The following is a 24,787-nucleotide window of genomic DNA, read 5'->3' as shown; positions in this document are numbered from 1 at the left end:
GGTAGGCCAATCTGAACAAATGAGTTTTTAGGGCACGCTTAAAACTGGGGATTGGGGATTAATCGTATTAACCTATGTAGTGCATTCCAAAGAATCGGCGCAGCACGTATAAAGTCTTGGAGACGGGAGTGGGAGGTTCTGATTATTGAGGATGCTAACCTGAGGTCATTTGCGGAGCGGAGGGCACGGGTAGGGTGGTAGACTGAGACCAGAGAGGAGATGTAGGGTGGTGCTGAGCCATGGAGTGCTTTGTGGATGAGGGTAGTGGTTTTGTACTGGATTCTTGAGTGGATGGGTAACCAGTGTAATGACTGGCACAAGGTAGAGGCATCGGTGTAACGGTTAGTGAGAAATATGATCCTGGCAGCAGTATTCAGGACAAATTGGAGCGGGAAGAGTTTTGTAAGAGGGAGGCCAATTAGTAGAGAGTTACAATGGTCCAGAATGAATAAGTGAAACAGTAAAGGTACCTTCACACAACGATATCGTTAACGATATCGTTGCTTTTTGTGACGTAGCAACGATATCGTTAAGGAAATCGTTATGTGTGACAGCGACCAACGATCAGGCCCCTGCTGGGAGATCGTTGGTCGCTGAACAAAGTCCAGAACTTTATTTCGTCACTGGATCTCCCGTGGACATCGCTGGATCGGCGTGTGTGACACCGATCCAGCGATGTCTTCACTGGTAACCAGGGTAAACATCGGGTAACTAAGCGCAGGGCCGCGCTTAGTAACCCGATGTTTACCCTGGTTACCAGCGTAAAAGTAAAAAAAAAAAAAAACACTACATACTTACCTACCGCTGTCTGTCCCCGGCGCTGTGCTCTGCACTCTTCCTGTACTGGCTGTGAGCGTCGGTCAGCCGGAAAGCAGAGCGGTGACGTCACCGCTCTGCTTTCCGGCCGCTGTGCTCACAGTCAGTGCAGGAGGAGTGCAGAGAAGCAGAGCGCCGGGGACAGACAGCGGTAGGTAAGTATGTAGTGTTTGTTTTTTTTTACTTTTACGCTGGTAACCAGGGTAAACATCGGGTTACTAGGCGCGGCCCTGCGATTAGTAACCCGATGTTTACCCTGGTTACCCGGGGACTTTGGGATCGTTGGTCGCTGAAGAGCTGTCTGTGTGACAGCTCTCCAGCGACCAAACAGCGACGCTGCAGCGATCCGGATCGTTGTCGGTATCGCTGCAGCGTCGCTTAATGAGAAGGGGCCTTAAGAGTTTTTGCAGAGTCGAAAGTAAGAAAAGGGCGAATTCTAGAAATGTTTTTGAGATGCAAGTAAGAAGAGCGAGCCAGTGATCGGATGTGGGGGGTGAATGAAAGCTCGGAATCAAGTATGACCCCAAGGCAGCGGGCATGTTGCTTTGGAGTAATGATGGACCCGCACACGGACATGGCAATGTCAGGCAAAGGTAGGTTAATAGAGGGAGAAAACACGAGGAGTTCAGTTTTTGACAGGTTCAGTTTCAGATAGAGGGAGGGCATGATGTTAGAGACAGTGGTAAGACAATCACTGGTGTTTTCTAAAAAGGTCGGCGTGATAACAGGAGAAGAAGTGTATAATTGGGTGTCATCAGCATAGAGATGGTACTGGAAACCAAATCTACTGATTGTTTGTCCAATAGGGGCAGTATACAAAGAGAAAAGGAGGGGGCCTAGGACTGATCCTTGAGGAACCCCAAAAGTACGGTGAAGGTGAGAGGAGGAGGAACCAGCAAAAGATACAGTGAAGGATCAGTCAGAGAGATAGGAGTAGAACCAGGAGAGAACGGTGACCTTGAACCACCTAAACAGAGGGAGAAACGTGTTGGGAGGCTTCACCTTCATTATGGGTAAGTGGTGAACAAGTCTATACTTGGGTACTGCCCTTGTCAGGGCAGGAGTAATGCAGGGGCACAACAAAGAGTGTTAAAGGGATTGGAACGTAGACTGCCATCACCCCTCTTCTCTTCAATGGTGTATCTACAATGGAGAGGAGGAGTGAGGAATTGTGTCGATGAGATCAAACCAATTTTTTTATTTTTTAACTGTTAACATGAGCACTGGCACTTTGTGATATTACTGTTTGTTTGTTCTGTGTACACATTGACTGACAACATTTTAGGCAATTATTTAAAGTTACGTTTTAATTTATTTTTCTTGCCATGCTGAAAATTCATTGTACCTCATAAAGTAGGTTTTCCAAGATCAGTTTAATTTTCTGATTTTTGCTGATGGATATTGAATGAGGTCTGCCAGTTGGTGCCTTCACAGGTGTTTGGATGACCATCCTAATATTTTTTTTCTGGCTTTGCACTGCAAAACCTGAGTGTAGAAGTATCACAACTACACTTCTTAATATTTGAATGAGGCAGTCCAGTTGGTGCCTTATTTGTTATTTTTTGCAGGCTTTGCACTGCGTGCAGAGCTTTTATGAGTACTACAACTACACTTTGTTTACAATATTTGAATGAGGTACTACAGTTGGTGCCTTCAAGGGTGTATGGATGACCCGGTTTCAAATTTTTGCCACACTTTGCACTTAATGCACAGCTTTTATGAGTCTAGGAGTAAAACTACATGACAATTTGAACAATGTGTTGGAGGCCCTCCTTTATGTGTAATACAGGGTGTGTCAGAGTTCCTCTTCCATCACATTTTTGGCAGTTCTTGCTTCTTTCATAAATTATTTAAAAAAAATGGAAATTTCAGTGTAAACATTTAAATTTTGGCTTACTTAATTATTTTAAAATCCTTTTTAAATGTTGCGTTATATACAACTCATTATACAGGAAAGAATGTTTCTTCCCATTTTTTTCCCCTGTAAACTTCAATTTCTCTTTGATCTTGATTGTTTTATTATCAGTCATTAAAATGGAGGAAAAGTGTGACACCATTGTTCTCAGCAACGATCTGGGAGTGAGATGCTTCCAGGAGTCTTCCCCATGCTGTATTAGGAACGAGCATCCGAGCATTTTTTGTGCCGACTCATCCCTACTACTACGTATTGGGCTAGAATCATGGAGATGAGAATGTTCCTTTCAATCTTTATTTTTTGGAGCAAGAGACAGGCCCTCTTTAAAGGAAACATATTACTTGATTCATGCTGTTCATGCCATAGGCTGCATTAATCAGGGCCTGGCTTAACGAATACAACCAGTTATGTTTTTAAATGTAAAACTCCGATGCATCAGAGAAAACAATTTATAGATCTGCCCAGTGACCATATGCCCGTTTCTCCCTACACCACTCCAGATGACAGGGAGGTCTCTCTCAATGATGATGGGAGAGACTCGTTAATCAACTAGAGCAGTGTGGTGAGAAGACAGTCTGCGACCACACTGGACTAGTGTTGTGGTTTGGGCAGCATGAATCAAGAGAAAGGTAGCCTTTGAAGGACTCCTCATTTTCTAACTACTAATCTAAGTTCCCTGACCATAGTATTATACTTACCAGCCGCCATCTTCAGTTCTTTTCAGCTCCACACTAGTCCCTTACCACCATCTCATGAGCGCAACTTCTGACTGACCGGAAGTGAAACGTAACGGTCTCAAAGCAAGTCTATGGGAGCATCAATCTAGGTCTCACAGACTTACATTGAGTTGTGAGTTCTGGATCGCCCAGCAAACACTGGACCAATCTGGCAGGTCACAAACTGCTGGAGATCGTCCTTAGCGGTGCCGATAACAAAAGATGGCGGCAGCTGGTAAGTGTGAGACTAGGGGCAGAGAACTTCGATTGGTAGCACCACTCCAGCGTTAAATTTAAAAAAAAAAAAAGCTGGAGAGGTGCTTTAAAATATCTTTAATTATATTCCAGTGGTAAAAGTTGCAAAAGGAAGCAAATCAATTTCACAGTTTAATAGCTGGGTTACCCAATGTCATAAATGTAAAAAGAGAATATGATGGATGGAAATATGTTACCTTCCACCATTGTCTCCAGCAGCAAAATGAAGGTCTTCTGTGTTTATATTATTGTCGTCTGGAAAAGGGCAGCCTTGATCTACATAGGGATAAATAGTATTTTTTTCATTAACAGCACAGACAAAAAAATGTACTAACACACTAAAAAGACAACATTTAATACGGAGAATAAAATATATTGGCAAAATGTGTTGGAAGCCATTCAGATGTGAGATTTTAATTATCAATTGATACTTACTCACTGTACTCAGATTACTTACACAGATATAAAGCTTAAAAAGGAAAATAATATTTTTAGGTGGCTCAAAGTGGTAAATATAAAAATCTAACACACTTCCTTTTTAGTGCCAAAACTATATAAATCATCTCACACACATACACAGGCCTTTCTTCCGTGTAATACAGAGGGCACTAAATGGGTTGTCCGGCACCGCTCCCTTACTAATTGGTGGTGAGTGGTGCCACTGTCACTATGTCCCCATATACCTGCTAAGACATGATTGATAGGTAACGTGCACATCTTATCCATTAAAATAGGACACGTGCATGGGTGAGTGGTCTCAATGTCATCGGCACCACTCCACACCAGTGTGAAAGTGAGTGGTCCTGGACAAGCCCTGGAAAAAAAACATATGTAAAACATGTAGAGCCAGAGTAGTACGTGTAGTTATATAAAATGAAGTGATGTTACTTAGGGGGAATCGACAAACAATCTTAATAAAAGTGCGATTCTGGCATTAAAAAGAGTCATAAGGCTATGTAGAAAAAGTATTCTAAGCATTTTCACTTGATTATCAAACCTTACTTTTCAGCCATCTTGAAAACCTCCACTAGAACTAGCAGAGCAATCATTGAAAGCCTTTATTACAAGGATCACATTTCTCCTCCTCAGAAAAAAGATATACCGTATATAAAAACTAAAAGGAATTCAATTCGATAGAGCCCAGTCAATGACAATCTGATTTCCAATGTTCTACATCAGCTAAATGATGGTGTCCGCTTAACCAATTTCCCAACAGCTGGTAATAGAAGAAAGACAGAGACAAACTGTAACGCCTTTCTTTTTTTGCCTTTTTACGAATTGTATGATTGAGGGGCTTGAGATACATTTGGGGGGGATTACAGGAAATATACAATATTGACTGGCCTTCTACGAGATAGTATTGCAAGTTAAAAGAAAAACCCACAATTAAACAGAATATGTACATTATATTAAAAACAATAAAAATAAATAAATAAATCCTGCAGTATTCCGCATTATCACAAGATGACCTGGATAACTTCTATTCTAATCATTGTCCACTTCACTTCTCTCTAAATGCATGAAGCCAGTGTAAATGGCCCCACCAGATCTAGAGTCCCCCGGCATGGATGTACCCAGGACTCCAATGGTGGCAATAGGGATGGGGCCAATGCGATGGAACGCTTTGCAAGAGGAGGAGAGAACAGAAAGAACTCACCGTCCCCGGATGGCTGTGCTGTGAAAGTGTCGTTAAAGCTGCCACAGGTAATGCTTTCCTCCTGCTCCTCATTTTCAGTGTCGCACTCAATGTCACTGTCACTACTCATTCCTGGCAAAATGTGAAGAACATGCTTGGAGCATAAACCTGCTGACAGGAGGAAAAAGGCAAGAAGAGAGGATTAGAATGCAGAATCAGACAACAGGACCAATAATAAAGAAATTACGAAAATATTCATCATTCCCGAAAAAATACATTACATAGAATCAGAACTGGTCCTTAGCAGTGAACATGTTAATCCAGTAATCTTGGAAATGAGACTAAATGGTACAGTAGAGCACATCACGATCACGCAGCAGTGACTAAGCGTGAAAAACGTCTCTCGTACCATGTCACTGAAAGACCTTCTCTAAATGCCAACTCCTACACACTTCTCATATCCTGCAGATAGGGATGGATGCTGGCACCTTAATAGAACTTCTGTACTACAAGCCATCAGCCATTGAAATTTAAATGAGTGCAGGGGTGGAACAATGCCGGGATCTCGCAGGAAATAAATAAAACACACTTTTCTATTACAGATCACTTACAAAAATCAAGACTTTTGTAGATGAAACCGCTACCAAACAATAGATGTAGTTAGCAATTGTTCACAAAAGCTTTGTGTTAGGCATCATGCCAACTACTGCATTCTGCCACATATGGGGCTCCAAGAAAGTAATAAGGATTCAAGATGGAGAAGGAAAAAAAAAAATTTTTAGCACCCGATACAATTTTTTACTTTTTTTCCCCAAACAAATCATGTCTCATTCTATGAATCAGCTGTCTATATGTATATAGTGTCAATCATAGCCAGTGGACGGAGAGAGGAGTCAGACGCCCATCAGACCCGAGGCCCATCAGACCGGAGGCCCATCAGACCGGAGGCCCATCAGACCGGAGGCCCATCAGACCGGAGGCCCATCAGAACGGAGGCCCATCAGAACGGAGGCCCATCAGAACGGAGGACCATCAGAACGGAGGACCATCAGAACGGAGGCCCATCAGAACGGAGGCCCATCAGACCGGAGGCCCATCCTCATTTAACTACAGTGCAGGAGCAATTAAAACAGTGTTTTTGGTGGTGAAGAGGGTTAGTCACGAGATGATAGACACGTTTGTGGAATGTAGCACAAGAGCAGATAAAAGGTAGTGGCATTTGTTCAGGAACAAAAACTGGCGACAGGTTCCCTTTAAAGCACCACTCCAGCATTTTTTTTTTACTTTCTGGAGCGGTGCTTAAAATCCATGTCACCTGCCCCCTGTATGATACTTACCTTCCGGTGTTTTCATCCATTTTCGCGCTGCTCCGTCTCCGGCAGTTTGTGACCTGCCGGAGGTCACCAATCAATGTACGTCTATGCAGCCTCGTTCTGCCTCTCACAGACTTGCATTAAGCGCTTGTGACGTAGATTCTGTCTCCCGGCCAGTCAGAAGCTGCGCTCACAAGATGGGACTGGAGCGGTGTCGAAAATAGTGAAGTCGCCGAAGGGTCAGTGCAGGGCCGCCATCAGGGCATTACTGCCCTTAGTGCTTTATGGGTCCCGCTTAACAGCAGTACACAGAGGGGCCCGCAGGTCCTGGGCCCCGCTTAGGTGCTTCTGTCCATCAGGCCCCATCGCTGCGGCGCACACATCGGCGCTGGAGTCTGGGAGCTTTCTGGGAGGTCTGCAAGGCCGTCTTACCAAGACGGCGGCGCAGCTCCCACTCCCTCCATCATCAGTGTAGTTCCTCTCAGGTGACAGCGCGTACATGATGATGTCATCGCATACGCGCCGCCCAACATGTACCAGACGCTGGAGGCAGAGCAGCATTGCTGCGGAGCGACTGTGAGGCAAGTATACAAACGTTTTTGTTTTCTGTATAAAAGGAATTAAATGGGTGAGGGGAGGAGGAGGAACTGCAAATGATGACGGGGGGGGGGGGAAAGGAGTAAGGGGGACTGCACATGATGATGTGGGGAGGGGGTTTAAAGGGGACTGCACATGATGACGTGGGGGGTAGGGGTACTGCACATGAAGAAGAGGGGGGTTATAGGGGACTGCACATGATGAAGTGGGGGTTAAAGGGGACTGCAAATGATGAAGTGGGGGGTTAAAGGGGACTGCACATGATGATGTGGGAGGGGTGTTAAAAGGAACCACAAATGATGACATGGGGAAGGAGTAAGGGGGACAGCACATGATGATGTGGGGAGGGGGTTTAAAGGGGACTGCACATGATGAAGTGGGGGTTAAAGGGAACTGCACATGATGAAGTGGGAGATTAAAAGGGACTGCACATGATGACATGGGGGGTAAGGGTACTGCATATGATGAAGAGGGGGGTTATAGGGGACTGCACATGATTAAGTGGGGGGTTAAAGGGGACAGCACATGATGAAGTGGGGAGTTAAAAGGGACTGCACATGATGACATGGGGGGTAAGGGTACTGCATATGATGAAGAGGGGGGTTAAAGGGGACTGCACATGATTAGTAACATAGTAACATAGTTAGTAAGGCCGAAAAAAGACATTTGTCCATCCAGTTCAGCCTATATTCCATCATAATAAATCCCCAGATCTACGTCCTTCTACAGAACCTAATAATTGTATGATACAATATTGTTCTGCTCCAGGAAGACATCCAGGCCTCTCTTGAACCCCTCGACTGAGTTCGCCATCACCACCTCCTCAGGCAAGCAATTCCAGATTCTCACTGCCCTAACAGTAAAGAATCCTCTTCTATGTTGGTGGAAAAACCTTCTCTCCTCCAGACGCAAAGAATGCCCCCTTGTGCCCGTCACCTTCCTTGGTATAAACAGATCCTCAGCGAGATATTTGTATTGTCCCCTTATATACTTATACATGGTTATTAGATCGCCCCTCAGTCGTCTTTTTTCTATACTAAATAATCCTAATTTCGCTAATCTATCTGGGTATTGTAGTTCTCCCATCCCCTTTATTAATTTTGTTGCCCTCCTTTGTACTCTCTCTAGTTCCATTATATCCTTCCTGAGCACCGGTGCCCAAAACTGGACACAGTACTCCATGTGCGGTCTAACTAGGGATTTGTACAGAGGCAGTATAATGCTCTCATCATGTGTATCCAGACCTCTTTTAATGCACCCCATGATCCTGTTTGCCTTGGCAGCTGCTGCCTGGCACTGGCTGCTCCAGGTAAGTTTATCATTAACTAGGATCCCCAAGTCCTTCTCCCTGTCAGATTTACCCAGTGGTTTCCCGTTCAGTGTGTAATGGTGATATTGATTCCCTCTTCCCATGTGTATAACCTTACATTTATCATTGTTAAACCTCATCTGCCACCTTTCAGCCCAAGTTTCCAACTTATCCAGATCCATCTGTAGCAGAATACTATCTTCTCTTGTATTAACTGCTTTACATAGTTTTGTATCATCTGCAAATATCGATATTTTACTGTGTAAACCTTCTACCAGATCATTAATGAATATGTTGAAGAGAACAGGTCCCAATACTGACCCCTGCGGTACCCCACTGGTCACAGCGACCCAGTTAGAGACTATACCATTTATAACCACCCTCTGCTTTCTATCACTAAGCCAGTTACTAACCCATTTACACACATTTTCCCCCAGACCAAGCATTCTCATTTTGTGTACCAACCTCTTGTGCGGCACGGTATCAAACGCTTTGGAAAAATCGAGATATACCACGTCCAATGACTCACCGTGGTCCAGTCTATAGCTTACCTCTTCATAAAAACTGATTAGATTGGTTTGACAGGAGCGATTTCTCATAAACCCATGCTGATATGGAGTTAAACAGTTATTCTCATTGAGATAATCCAGAATAACATCCCTCAGAAACCCTTCAAATATTTTACCAACAATAGAGGTTAGACTTACTGGCCTATAATTTCCAGGTTCACTTTTAGAGCCCTTTTTGAATATTGGCACCACATTTGCTATGCGCCAGTCCTGCGGAACAGACCCTGTCGCTATAGAGTCACTAAAAATAAGAAATAATGGTTTATCTATTACATTACTTAGTACTCGTGGGTGTATGCCATCCGGACCTGGAGATTTATCTATTTTAATTGATTAAGTGGGGGGTTAAAGGGGACAGCACATGATGAAGTGGGGAGTTAAAGGGGACTGCACATGATGAAGTGGGGTGTTAAAGGGGACTGCACATGATGAAGTGACAGCAATTGAACTGAAGGTGGGGAGAGAGCAAATAATGAATTTTGAGGGTGGGGAAGTAAATGATGTATTGAATGGGGGGGGGAAGAGATGTTGATAATGAATAGAAGGCAGGAGAGAGAAGACATGACAATAAATGGGGGCGGAAGGAGCATGTAAATAAAATGAGTAGGGGATTGGGAGGTACATAATGGGGGGCGTTGAGTATGCAGTGACTGGTAATTGGGGGGAAAGAACAGAGGCTAATTAATTTATATATTTATTAGGTGGGGAAAGTGGCTATGTATAACTAGAAGGGACTCAGTGGCGTATTAAAATTTTAATTTGGAATGGTGGGTTGCATAATAACCAATTATGTATTAATGGTGGGTGCATATATGTATTCTGATGTGTAGTGTAGAAGGGAAAAAGTGGGGAATGTGCTCTGGAAGCAGTGCTCTAGGGTAACTTATTTTATGCAGAGACGAGTCGCAGATGGAAGAAGTGATGGCGGTCTGTGCTGCATGAAAAAGAAAAGCAAAGATGAAGGAGTTCCGCTAGAGATGTCACTGGTGAGTCAGTGTGTTACCTGTACACTGACACTATACACCGTATACAGCTCCAGTGATCACAATGTCACCAGTGATCACTATATTATCTGTACACCGACACTGTATACAGAGGTCCTGTGTATAATGTTACAGTGATCACCAGTGACATTATATACAGGAGCTCTGTATATAGTGTCAGTTTACAGGTAATTCAGTGGTCACCAGCAACATTATACACAGGAGCTCTATATATAGTGTCAGTGTACAGGTAATAATGTTATCACCAGTGACATACACAGGAACTCTGTATATAGTGTACAGGTAATACAGTGGTATATCGCTTCATTTGGGGCTATACTGCCCACATATAGGCAGCGCTCACACACAAGTGTGATCTCATTCCACAATCAGCAATTCTGTGGGTCCACTCGCTCCCTCATATTTATCAACTGTGACTGATGAAAATCCAGATGTAGGACCGAAACGTTTGTTATTTTGTGGCCACCATTAAATCACCTGTCTTACATTAAGTTGAGTGCCGAGTTTTTGCTATATACTGAGGTTTGGGAACCTACTCTAGCACCTCTTTACGGCTGTGCACACGTCTACTTTTTCAAATAAAAAAAAAAAGAAAACAATACTCAGGGGGAACAGCAGGAATAAAACAATAAGAAAAACTGGCCACTTGATTGGTGACAAGACCCCTTCAAGGTCGGTTGAGCGCCGTATAGACGTGAACAACGTTTACACTGTTGTGTGTTTGTCAGTTACGTTCATTTTAGGAAATCTTTGTGTCTATTGTACCTATTGAAGTTATTGTATAACATGGATTACATACACCACTTGCTTAGGATAACCATAAGCCGCCGCTCTGACGTGGTAACCTGTGGCCGGCAAATCGTGGTTGGGATTCGGCTATAAAAGACTGTGTTCACATTCATATATTCAGTAATGAATAAGGGTCTGTGTGACCCCAAACGTGCAGCGAAAGCCGGGTTGTCACATTAAATTTCCTTCATTGCATTGATAAGGTATTTAACACATACACTACTAAGGACCATGCCGATCTTCAGTCTTGGTAGCTCTTAAATTCTGTAGGTAAGCTGTATCATTTCCTTTTTTCCTTATTAATTTTTACTCAGATGGAGGCCAAAATGCTGATCGTTCTTTTAGAGGGGTTTGCCGCTGTTTTTTTTTTAAAGTTTACAGAACTGTGGGACGCTTCTAAAGGAAACTGCTCTAGCATTGAATGCGTGATGGTCTCTATCAGACTAGAAGTGATGATGTCCATCCAGTCCACTAGTGACCTTACAGCTGAGGACACCAATTGGCTGCAGGTTCAGGAGATTGGTGGTCCGGATATTATCATATCTGGTACAGCGAGACCTTCGGAACACTAGGCAGACTCCGGTAGGTCTTGTTTCTTTCTTTCTTTCATATGCATCTCTACTTTCTGCAAAATGTAAAAAAAAAAAATGCTGCTGACCCCATCCCAAGTTATTTTTCTTTACTACGATACCCTCTTAAATAGGTTAGCACATAAATATATTTAAAGGGCCCATCAACTCATGACATTTCCGTTTTAGTAGATCACATAAAATAAGAAAATATACTCCAGAATTGTTAAAACTTTGTTCTTACTTTTCTTTGTTATTCTGATTAGAAATGTATGAATAAATGAACAGGTGCTACCATTCCCCTTGTCAAATGGGTGTCCCACAAAATCAGAAGAAACTGGATAGTGTCATACTGTGTAAGGAAACCCTCCAACTGTTAAGTTCAAGACTAAACCTTTAAATCTCGTTCCTAATCGGCATTTATTCAGGTTTTTTTGTTTTGTTTTTTTGGTAAATGTGATTTAACCCATTAACGAGAGATGATACGGCTTTTAGCGGCGGCAATTAAGGGGCTTTATTCCTCAGCGCCGCTTTGTAACGGCACTGAGAAATAAGGGTATAGCGCCTCCTACCTCCTTCCTCGCTGCAAGCCCGGATCCAAAATGGCTGCGGCATCCGGGTCCTGCAGGGAGGGAGGTGGCTTACCAAGTGCCTGCTCAGAGCAGGCGCTTGGTAAGCCTGCAGCGCTGTAAGTCAGATCGCTGATCTGACAGAGTGCTGTGCAAACTGTCAGATCAGCGATCTGTGATGTCCCCCCCTGGGACAAAGTAAAAAAGTTTAAAAAAAATTTCCATATGTGTAAAAAAAAATAAAAAAAAATAAAAAAATTCCTAAATAAAGAAAAAAAATATATATTATTCCCATAAATACATTTCTTTATCTAAATAAAACAAACAATAAAAGTACACATATTTAGTATCGCCGCGTCCGTAACGACCCAGCCTATAAAAATGCCCCACTAGTTAACCCCTTCAGTAAACACCGTAAGAAAAAAAAAAAAAAACGAGGCAAAAAACAACACTTTATTATCATACCGCCAAACAATAAGTGGAATAACACGCGATCGAAAAGACAGATATAAATAACCATGGTACCGCTGAAAAAGTCATCTTGTCCCACAAAAAACGAGCCGCCATACAGCATCATCAGCAAAAAAATAAAAAAGTTATAGTCCTGAGAATAAAGCGATGCCAAAATAATTATTTTTTCTATAAAATAGTTTTTATCGTATAAAAGCGCCAAAACATAAAAAAAATATAAATGAGATATCGCTGTAATCTTACTGACCCGAAGAATAAAACTGCTTTATCAATTTTACCAAACGAGGAACGGTATAAACACCTCCCCCAAAATAAATTCATGAATAGCTGGTTTTTGATCATTCTGCCTCACAAAAATCGGAATAAAAAGCGATCAAAAAATGTCATGTGCCCGAAAATGTTACCAATAAAAACGTCAACTCGTCCCGCAAAAAACAAGACCTCACATGACTGTGGACTCAAATATGGAAAAATTATAGCTCTCAAAATGTGGTAACACAAAAAATATTTTTTGCAATAAAAAGCGTCTTTCAGTGTGTGACAGCTGCCAATCATAAAAATCCGCTAAATAACCCGCTATAAAAGTAAATCAAACCCCCCTTCATCACCCCCTTAGTTAGGGAAAAATTAAAAAAATGTATTGATTTCCATTTTCCCATTAGGGTTGGGGCTAGGTTTAAGGCTACAGTTAGGGTTGGGGCTAAAGTTAGGGTTTGGATTACATTTACGGTTGGGAATAGGGTTGGGATTAGGGTTAGGGGTGTGTCTGGGTTAGAGGTGTGGTTAGGGTTACCGTTGGGATTAGGGTTAGGGGTGTGTTTGGATAAGGGTTTGTTATAATTGGGGGGTTTCCACTGTTTAGGCACATCAGGGGCTCTCCAAACGCGACATGGCGTCCGATCTCAATTCCAGCCAATTCTGTGTTGAAAAAGTAAAACAGTGCTTCTTCCCTTCCTAGCTCTCCCGTGTGCCCAAACAGGGGTTTACCCCAACATATGGGGTATCCGCGCCCTCAGGACAAATTGGACAACAACTTTTTGGGGTCCAATTTCTCCTGTTACCCTTGGGAAAATACAAAACTGGGGGCTAAAAAATAATTTTTGTGGGAAAAAAAAGATTTTTTATTTTCACGGCTCTGCGTTATAAACTGTAGTGAAACACTTGGGGGTTCAAAGCTCTCACAACACATCTAGATGAGTTCCTTCGGGGGTCTACTTTCCAAAATGTTGTCACTTGTGGGGGGTTTCTACTGTCTAGGTACATTAGGGGCTCTGCAAACGCAATGTGACGCCTGCAGACCATTCCATCTAAGTCTGCATTCCAAATGGCGCTCCTTCCCTTCCGAGCCCTCCCATGCGCCCAAACGGTGGTTCCCTTCCCCCATATGGGGTAACAGCGTACTCAGGACAAATTGGACAACAACTTTTGGGGTACAATTTCTCCTGTTACCCAAGGGAAAATACAAAACGGGGCTAAAAAATATTTTTTGTGGGAAAAAAAGCTGGATTACTTACCGGTAATACTCTTTTAGTGAGTCCACGACAGCACCCTACTGGAGAGAGAGGGATCCCCCCCACAGGAACAGGAAACCTACAGAAAGATAAAGGGGGGCGGTCCGCCTCTCCTCCTCAGTTTTGATTTCAGAGTACATGGAGGACCGCCAATGTTAGGCAAATATCATTATTTAAAATCAAACTTATTTGCTCTATGTAAGATAAGGGAATTTTTAACTTATTAATATATACTATTTTAACGTAGGGAGGGATGTGAGAGGGTGCTGTCGTGGACTCACTAAAAGAGTATTACCGGTAAGTAATCCGCCTTTTTCCCTTTCGCCACGACAGCACCCTACTGGAGATTTTTCAGAGACCATCACCTAGGGGGGGACCACCGTGCTGAGGACAGTCCTGCCAAAGTCTAGGTCAGAAGTTGACGACAGGTCAAGCCTATAGTTGTTATAGAATGTAGAAGGATTTGACCAAGTTCCCGCCTTACATATAGCCTCAATTGGGACTTCTCCCCTTTCTGCCCAGGAGGATGCCATCGCTCTGGTAGAGTGCGCTGTTATGCCTTCCGGAGGGTTTTCTTTCCTCGCGGAATAGGCCAGTCTGATACACTCTCTGATCCACCGGGATAACGTGCTTTTTGTTACTCCATGACCCTTCTTGTGACCCTGGAAGGATATAAACAGAGCCCTACTCTGTCGCCAGCTGCCGGTCCTTTCAATGTACTTTAACACTACTCTTTTAACATCTAGAGTGTGGTACTTCTGTTCTTCAGTAGTAGAGGGATTACTGAAGTAAGTGGGTAAGATTATCTCTTGTGACCTATGGAATTTCTTTGCTACTTTGGGAAGGTAGGAAGGGTCTGGTTTAATAATTAACTTATCCTGAAAGGTTAACAGAAAAGGTGGATCTATAGAGAGTGCTTGGATGTCACTGATTCTCCTAGCTGAAGTCAGTGCTACCAAGAAGGCCGTCTTTAGTGATAGGCTTTTGATTGGTATTGAATCTATTGGTTCAAATGGAGAGTCTGTTAGGGCCTGTAAAACTAAATTTAAATCCCAGGGAGGAATTCTAGGTATATTAACTGGATTTATCCGTTCGCAGGCTGTAATAAATCAGGATACCCATCTATCCCCCGCAATGTTATGGCCATAGAGGGCTCCTAGTGCTGAGACATGAACCTTAAGGCCATGTTCACACAATCCTTTTTTTAATGCGGAACCGCCACGATTTTGCCGCTGCGGGTCCGCAGCTGTTTTCCATGCAGGGTACATTACAACGTACCCTATGGAAAACAGGAACTGCTGTGCCCACATTGCGGAAAATCCCGAAAAAAGCCGCGCTGAATAGCTGCGGTAAAAAAGAAGTACCATGTCACTTCTTTTTGCGGAACTGCAGCGGTTCTGCACCCATTGACCTCCATTGTGAGGTCAAACCCGCAGTAAAACCCGCAGACGAAAAAAATATCTGCGGGTTTTCTGCGGTTTGTGGTGCAGAACCGCTGCAGCAGGAAGTGCGTGGGCGGAGTGTGGCTGTCCCCCCGTGCCCCAATCCCACCCCCCCCATGCTCCGATGCCACCCCCCATGCTCCGACGCCCCCCCGTGCCCTAATCTCCCCCCCTTATACTTACCGGGCCTCCCGGTGTCCGTCCGTCCGGCTGTCTTCTCCCTGGGCGCCGCCATCTTCCAAAATGGCGGGCGCATGCGCAGTGCGCCCGCCGATTCTGCCGGCCGGCAGATTCGTTCCAGGCACATTTTGATCACTGTGATAACCTCACAGTGATCAAAATAAAAAAAAGGTAAATGCCCCCCCCCCCCCCCCTTTATCACCCCCATAGGTAGTAACAATAATAAAATAAAGAATTTTTTTTTCTTCCCCCCACTACAGTTAGAACTAGGGTTAGGGGTAGGGTTAGGGTTAGGGGTAGGGTTAGGGGTAGGGTTAGGGGTAGGGTTAGGGTTAGGGGTAGGGTTAGGGGTAGGTTATTTTCAGCCATTTTAACCCTAAAAAAACTTCCTAGAAAACACACAGACTCTGCAGAGAAAACTGCACTAAAAACCGCATCAAAAACCGCATCAAAAAACGCATCAAAAAACGCACCAAAAAGCACCAAAAAACGCACCTGCATTTTCTGCCAAGAGCTGCGGTTTTTAGTGCAGAAAATCAGCAGGGAAATCAGGAACGTGTGAACATGGCCTTAAGGTGTTTACAGTTAAACCTAGTTCTCTCCCTTTTTGAAGAAATTCCAGGATAGATTGTATCGGAATTTCTGATGTGTTGGAAGATGTATGAAATTGTAAGAATTTTTTCCATATTTTTGTAGTGGAAGGTTTTCTACTTTGGAGGAGTGTGTCAATCAATCCTTCCGAGAACCCCCTTGATCTTAGCATCTGCCTCTCAAATTCCAGGCCGTCAGATGTAGATTGTCCACTTGAGGGTGGAAAAACGGTCCCTGGAAGAGAAGATTGGGTGTCGAGGGGAGGACCCAAGGGTCTGAGATCGACATGGTTTGCAGCCACGAGAACCATGGTCTCTTGGGCCAGAATGGAGCCATCAGTATAACTCTCGCTCCTTCTTCTCTGATTTTGCGTATGACCTGTGGTAGTAATATGATTGGAGGAAAGGCGTATGCCAGACTGAACTGCCAAGGGGGTTGGAGAGCGTCCAGAATGTCCGGATGATCCGCTGGAGATAAGGAGGCAAATTTTCGGACTTTTTTGTTTCTTTTTGTGGCAAAGAGATCTATTTGAGGATGACCCCATAGGGATACTATGTCCTGAAAGATATGATGGTTTAGGCACCACTCCCCCTGTCTCAAGGTGTGCCGACTTAAGAAGTCTGCCTGCTGGTTGCTTTCCCCTCTTCTATGAAGCGCAGTAAGGGATGTTAGGTGACTTTCTGCTAGAGTCAAGAGTTGCCCAGCAGAAGACATCAGAGTCTCTGATCGAGTGCCTCCTTGCCTGTTTAGATACGCCACTGTGGTGGTGTTGTCGGAAAGGATTCTGACGTCTCTTCCCCGAAGTTGTGGGAGAAAATGGTATAAGGCGTATTTTACCGCATTCAGTTCTTTAAGGTTAGATGAGTTGTAGCGTTCTTTCATGTTCCATAACCTTTGGCAAAAATCATTTCCCATATGAGCGCCCCATCCATGAGGACTGGTGTCAGTGGTTATGGTATGAGATGGCGTTACTACCCACGGAACACCGCTCATCAAATGGTCTGGGTCTAGCCACCACATTAAGGAAGTTAAAACCTCCTCTGACAAGGTTATTTTTGCATTTAGGCGACCAAATAACCGTCTTTCTTCCTGCAAAATTTGGTGTTGCAGCGTTCGGGTATGATATTGAGCCCATTTCACTGCAGGTATACAAGAAATAAGGGATCCTAGCAATGACATAGCTTGTCTTAGGGATATACGTGGACTATGTATTGTAGCTATGACTGTGTCTGATAAGTAGTATCTTTACCTGAGGCAGAAGACACTTTTGGGTTATGGAGTCTAGATGGAACCCCAAGAACGCTTGACGGGAAAGTGGAGTAAAAGTCTTGACGGGAAAGTCTGGATTTGTTGTTATTGATAATCCAACCTAGATCCTGTAGAGAGGAAATTGCGTGAGCCAAGCGGTCAGCACATTGAGTAACTGAATTTCCTATAACCAAAAAGTCATCCAGGTAAGGTATAATTAATGTTTCTTTTTGATGGAGATAGGCGATCACCTCTAGCATTATCTTGGTGAAGATTCTTGGCGCTGTAGAAAGGCCGAAGGGCATGGCTACGTATTGGAAATGACGAATCTTGCCGTTGATTGTCACTGCTACCCTGAAGAATTTTTGGTACCTGTCATGGATAGGGAGATGATAATAAGCATCTTTTAAATCAATGCCCCCCATCATACAGTTTGGAAAGAGGAGTTTTATAGTGGATCTAATGGATTTTATTTTAAATGTGTGGTTTTCGATAAAGGAATTGAGTTTTTTAAGGTTTATGATTGTCCTGAATGAACCGTCGGGTTTGGAAATCAGGAATAAGGGAGAGTAGAATCCTCTACCTTCCTGTCCTTCGGGAACCTGGACCAAAAGCCGCTTTGATAACAGGGTTTGAATTTCAAGCTCCAGAGCCTGTTGTTGTACAGGCGAGCTGAGGGATGTTATAATATATGACTCGTGGGGAACACAAGAGAAATTCCATCTCGGACGATATTTAAAACCCACGAACTGGATGTTATTTTTTCCCACTGGGTGGCGAAAAATTTCAATCTACCCCCTACTGGTATATCATCAGTACTTGTTATCCTTTGGGGGATTGTTTCTTCTGAATATGGTATCTCTCTGTTTATCTTCTTTAGTGGTCCATGCAGTCGATCTGTCTGTTTGCCTTCTCTTGCCGAACGGCCTCCTTTTAAAGGCTCTCCTATAAAAGGGGATAGAAAAGTCAGGAAAAGCTTTTTTCCTGTCTTTCGCTTTTTCCAATATGTGGTCTAAGGTTTTGCCAAAGAGGAACTCACCCTCACATGGGATTGCGCATATTTTAGATTTTGACTGCGCATCGCCTTTCCAGCTTGTCAGTCATAATGCACGTCTTGCGTTGTTTACAAAACCTGCAGATCTAGCCGCCAACCGGAGAGAATCTGCGGAACCATCCGCCATAAAGGCTGCTGCGCCTCGTATTAAAGGGACAGCAGCCCGTAATTTTTCCCTTGAGATCTTCTTCTCAATCTGTTGATCTAATTGATCAATCCAGATGAGCATTGATCTGGCGGTGCAAATACTTGCTACTGCTGGTTTGAATATGCCAGTAGTTGCCTCCCAGGATCTTTTTAGGGAGGACTCGGCTTTACGATCCAGAGGGTCAGAGAGCAGACCTTCTACGGGTAAGGATGACTGCTTAGAGGTAGAGGCTACAGCTGCGTCAACCTTAGGGACTTTAGTGACGAGGAGCTTCTTACATGGACTAAACGGATATTTTCGTTTTGACGCTGAGGGTAGAAAGATTCTCTGATCCTGTTTCTCCCACTCCTTTTTTATTAATGTTTTTACTGCCGGGATAAATGGGAAACATCTCCTTTTTCTCTCCGTCAAACCCGCAAACATTATGTCTTACGCGGTTTGTGCACCCTTCGTCTCCTCACACCCCATAGTGTCTCTTATCGATTTAACTAGATTGTCCACACTCTCCACTGGAAAACAAGAACGTCACTCAATCTCAGATGATGAAGACGATGATGAGGATGATAGGGAGGCCTCTGAGCCTACAGCCTGGTCACTATCCGAATCAGACGAAGGTGTTGGCATTTTAGGTTTAGATTTGTGAGGTTTATCATGGGACATAGCTCTTAACTCCTCCCTAATAATAGCACGCAAGTCTGTAACGGACACTGCCGCTCCTTGTGTGGTTTCAGTTATACAGTCCTTGCAGAGTCTCTTAGGGTATGAGTCTGGTAGGGGCTGGCAACATAAGGCGCATTCCTTATTTTTTGATTTTTGTCACTTTTTAGCCTTATCAGAGTTAACGAGAGAAGGAGGAAGAAAGAAAAAGAGGGGAGACAGTATTAGCTTAATAGGCAGAGTTAGACACACTCACCCAGTGAAGCAATTAACACCGGATCAGAAGCCCGAGATCCTGTCCTGGATCTAACCACCGAGCCGCTCTTATGACCGGTGTCTGAAGATCCTTTGCCGGTACGATCCTTGGCGGGGGGTACTTGGTCTCCTGCTTTAGGGTCCATGGCACCTGGGGATGACATCTTGCATCGCCAAATAATGGTGCCCATTTGATTTATATAGGACGTTCTTTCCCCTCTTTTTTTTTTTTTTCTTTTTGCGGCATTGCGAATGCGCGAAAGCCTCGCTTCCCCCCGCCGCTGGTTCCAGCCTGGATGCCCTGGAAGTTTAACAACTACTTCCAGGCAATCATTGGTGGCGGTCGGCGCATGCGCAGTCCGGAATTTACCTCGGACTCTCTTCCGGAACGCTCACTTAGGGCTCCAGTGCTTGCTTCTGCCACCCATTTTCGGAAGTGATGCCAGGCGGCCTCACCCGGACCTGGCCATCATCCGGGCTTCTTACCAGACGAGGAGGGAGCCGTCAAACGGATCTCCCCCGACGCTGCCTCTGGACTGCAGCCCCTGCCGTTCCAAAAGATACCGCACAGGCGGGGTGCCTGCCCAGGTATTTTTTCTATAGAAATCCTGCCGTTCCCGCAGAAACAGGAAACCTAAACTGAGGAGGAGAGGCGGACCACCCCCCTTTATCTTTCTGTAGGTTTCCTGTTCCTGTGGGGCGGATCCCTCTCTCTCCAGTAGGGTGCTGTCGTGGCGAAAGGGAAAAATTGTGTTTTATTTTTACGGCTCTGCATTATAAACTTCTGTGAAGCACTTGGTGGGTCAAAGTGCTCACCACACCTCTAGATAAGTTCCTTAGGGGGTCTACTTTCCAAAATGGTGTCACTTGTGGGGGGTTTCAATATTTAGGGACATCAGTGGCTCTCCAAACGCAACATGGCGTCCCATCTCAATTCCTGTCAATTTTGCATTGAAAAGTCAAATGGCGCTCCTTCGCTTCCGAGCTCTGTCATGCGCCCAAACATACCCCCACATATGGGGTATCAGCGTACTCAGGACAAATTATACAACAACTTTTGGGGTCCATTTTCTCTTGTTACCCTTGGTAAAAATAAAACAAATTGGAGCTGAAGTAAATTTTTTGTGAAAAAAAGTTAAATGTTCATTTTTATTTAAACATTCCAAAAATTCTTGGGAAACACCTGAAGGGTTAATAAACTTCTTGAATGTGGTTTTGAGCTCCTTGAGGGGTGCAGTTTTTAGAATGGTGTCACACTTGGGTATTTTCTATCATATAGACCCCTCAAAATGACTTCAAATGAGATGTGGTCCCTAAAAAAAAATGGTGTTGTAAAAATGAGAAATTGCTGGTCAACTTTTAACCCTTGTAACTCCCTAACAAAAAAAATTTTGGTTCCAAAATGTGCTGATGTAAAGTAGACATGTGGGAAATGTTACTTATTAAGTATTTTGTGTGACATACATATCTCTGTGATTTAATTGCATAATAATTCAAAGTTGGAAAATTGCAAAATTTTCAAAAAATTTTCGCCAAATTTCCGTTTTTTTCACAAATAAACGCAGGTAATATCAAATAAATTTTACCACTATCATGAAGTACAATATGTCACGAGAAAACAATGTCAATCACCAGGATCCGTTGAAGCGTTCCAGAGTTATAACCTCATAAAGGGACAGTAGTCAGAATTGTAAAAATTGGCCCGCTCATTAACGTGCAAACCACCCTTGGGTTTAAAGGGGTTAAAAACAGGGTGGCACATGTTAAGGAGCTGAAACTCCTAAACCCTTCAACAAATTTTAATGTACATACCCTCGAATGAAAGCTAAAAGTCTGAACTTCAACTGCATCTGAATTGTTTTGTTTAAAATCCATTGTGGTAATGACTATAACCAAAATTAGAAAAATGATGTCTCTATCCAAATATATATAAACTTAACTATATATATATATATATATATATATATATATATATATATATATATATATATATATATATATATATATATATATATATATATATATATATATATATATATATACACACACACACACACACACACACACACACACACACACACACATACATACATACACTAGATGGTGGCACGGTTCTAACGCATCGGGTAGTCTAGAATATGCATGTCCACGTAGTATATTGCCCAGTCACGTAGTATATTGCCCAGCCACGTAGTATATAGCAGAGTCACGTAGTACGGTATATTGCACAGTCACGTAATATATTGCCCAGCCACATAGTATATAGCAGAGCCACGTGGTATATTGCCCAGCCACGTAGTATATTGCCCAGCCACGTAGTATATTGCCCAGTCACGTAGTATATTGCCCAGCCACATAGTATATAGCAGAGCCATGTAGTATATTGCCCAGCACAGAGCCACGAAGTATAGAGACTTAAAAAAAAAAATAAACATATACTCACCTTCCGAAGGCCCGTTGGAAGTCCTGCTATACTCACCATCCGCCGCCTTTGCCGCTCCTCGCCACGCTCCCGGGACCGCTCCATTGCAAGCGGCAGCTTCCGGTCCCAGGGCTGGTGTGAACAGGACCTATGATGACGTCGCGGTCACACACCAGCCCTGGGACCGGAAGCTGCCGCTTGCAATGGTGCGGTCCCGGGAGCGTGGTGAGGAGCGGGAAAGGCGGCGGAGGGTGAGTATAGCAGGTTTTGTTTTTTTTTTTATTATTTTTAACATGACCTATTGCATAGGCAGCACCAAGAGTAAATAGTTGGGGACACACAGGGTTAATAGCAGCGGTAACGGAGAGCGTTACACCGCGGGCCGTTACCGCTGCCATTAACCCTGAGCGGTGAGTGGAGGGGATTACGGAGCGGGCGCCGGGCAGTGAGTGTAGGGGAGTAGGGGAGGGACTAATCGGACTGTGCCCTTCGCTGATTGGTCATGGCAGCCATGACAGGCAGCTGCCGAGACCAATCAGCGAACGAATAACCGTGACAGAAGGACAGACAGACGGAAGTGACCCTTAGACAATTATATATATATATATATAGATATACACACACACATATATATATATATATATATATATATATATATATATATATATATATATATATATATATATATATATATATATATATATATATATATATATATATATTGCCCCATCCAGGTATTTTTTCCCCCCTTGCTGGTATGCATGCACCCCGCATGCCCGTCCTGGTATAAATGGTCAGCACTCTGGTATAAATGATCACCATCTCAGTTTTGGTATGCATGGCCACCCATCCTATGATACATGGCCCTCCCATCCTGGTGTACATGGCCACCATCCATTAACCTGGTATATATGGCCATCATCCCCATCCTGGTATACAGGGCCACCATCCTTGTATATATGGACATCATCCCCATTCTGGTATACATGGCCCTCATCCCCATCTTGCTAAATATGGCCCTCATCCCCATCCTTCTAAACAAGGCCATCATCCCCATCCTGATAAACATGGCCCTCATCCACATCCTTCTAAATAACGCCATCATCCCCAATAGAATTTCTCTCTTTATACCCAGATAAGACCCTATTGCGCTTCTTATTTCCTTCTAGCCCTTTTACAGATCATATCATTGGAGAGAAATTAATGGGAAATCAGACTTTATTTTTTGCGATCGCAGTTATTAGCCGAGGCCCCAGAGATTTTCCGACATGGTGGTGGCAACGTTTAGGCTGTTTAATGGTGAAAATAAAACCACATTTTTTCACCTTTAAACATGGAGTGCTGCCTGCATTTTTTGCCATGTCTGGATTGAGGCAAGTCTTGGATGATTTGTCTGGGGGGCGTGCACCCGCCTATTGGAAAAGTGCTGTTCCATTTTTCTATATACCAGGGGGATATTACCCCTATAGCACTGTCAGCAGCAGCTCCCCCATAACAGTGTGTCATGACCACATGTTTTGCTTCAATTTGCTTCTATTTTCCTCCTCTAAAACCTAGGTCTTATGATCATGAGTGTCTTAGTCCGAAAAATACTGTCATTCACATAATAGGTACAAAAATGGTGCAGAAATTCTGCAACATCAAAAACTCACTGTGGAAGGTAGCCTTAATGGTGCCTACATACAAAGTCCTCAGCATCAAAAATAACTCAAGCAAAAGTGAGAAGCAAGAAAACAGAGACAAAATCATGTTTTACCTTCATCTGGATAAGGTGAAGCGCCATCCGATAACAGGGGGTTAATTTCGCCTGCATCTTGATCACTGTCTATGCTTCCAGGCTGTACAATATCCTTTCCGCTCCATCCTTTAGAATTCGACCTTTAGAAGAAGAATCAGATTCACTAAGTCATCTAAATAATATAAATCTGATGTGCATTATGAGAAGGCCATTTCCGTATAGCGCAGGTGGCTGGATTTTCATGTCCACATAGTCATACGACGGCCGGTATTTGCAGGAAGAGAATTATATTTTTTAATGATACTATTCAATTTAGCATATAATAAACTGAAAAACGGGAAGAAAAGTCCCAGTGTTGAAACAAAAAACCGCATTTGCGCCATTGCACTTGAGAGTATTTCGCTTTTACAGTTTTCATTGTTTGACAAAAAGGACTTTGTATCTAAAAGACTAAACGGGAGCGCTCATTAAAACAATTGCGAGGCAAGAAATAAGAAGAAAGCGCTGTGGTGGGTGCTGTAACGATGAAGACAAGGATGAGAAAGTGTAGAAAAACAATGACCAGTTATTAGTTTTTATTTTTTTTTTTTTGTCTTGCATATGTGACTACAGTATGATTACAGCAAAGCCAAACTAATGGAAAAAAAAATCCGAACTTGTGTCATTTTCTGAAACCCCTAACTTTAATGTTAAAGCAGATTTAGCCATTTTTGTAGCCAAATATGAGCTTTATTATTTCTCTAATTTTGAACTGGGAAAATGGGGGCAATTACATTCTTTTTTATTGTTACATTTTTTAACATTTTTAAAGCTTTTTTTTTTTAGTTCCCTAGAGGATTTACAGGATTAGTCTGAAAGTCACGTTATCATCTATCCACAGGACTGCTTGGACCTGCAATGATCAGCAGAATTCCTTGCAGATCTTGTCCTTGGTTGGATTTGAACTCAGGACCCCAACACTGCAACGATGTAGTGCTAACCACTGAGCCACCGTGCTCAAACCCAAAAACAGT

At 43.3% G+C, this 24,787-nt stretch overlaps 1 protein-coding gene across 4 annotated transcripts in view; it reads right to left on the bottom strand.

The window, feature by feature from the left end:
* The window catches only part of TRIM37 (tripartite motif containing 37), a 218,767-nt gene that overhangs the window by 10,741 nt on the left and 183,239 nt on the right, over positions 1–24,787 (bottom strand). For 2 of the 4 annotated variants that reach the window (XM_069757342.1, XM_069757343.1), the window contains exons 22-24: positions 23,793–23,914; positions 5,360–5,506; positions 3,900–3,978 (exon numbers count right to left, since the gene is read on the bottom strand). In XM_069757342.1, coding sequence (XP_069613443.1) covers positions 3,900–3,978; positions 5,360–5,506; positions 23,793–23,914 — 348 coding nt within the window. Of the gene's footprint in view, positions 1–3,899; positions 3,979–5,359; positions 5,510–23,792; positions 23,915–24,787 lie in introns of all 4 variants that reach the window. The other 2 variants (XM_069757340.1, XM_069757341.1) reach the window with 1 other exon arrangement.

This window comes from Ranitomeya imitator, chromosome 3 (genome assembly GCF_032444005.1).
Source record: "Ranitomeya imitator isolate aRanImi1 chromosome 3, aRanImi1.pri, whole genome shotgun sequence".
Lineage (NCBI taxonomy): Eukaryota > Metazoa > Chordata > Amphibia > Anura > Dendrobatidae > Ranitomeya > Ranitomeya imitator.
Note: the sequence above shows the minus strand (reverse complement) of the source record. Positions and strands in the feature narration are given on the sequence as shown.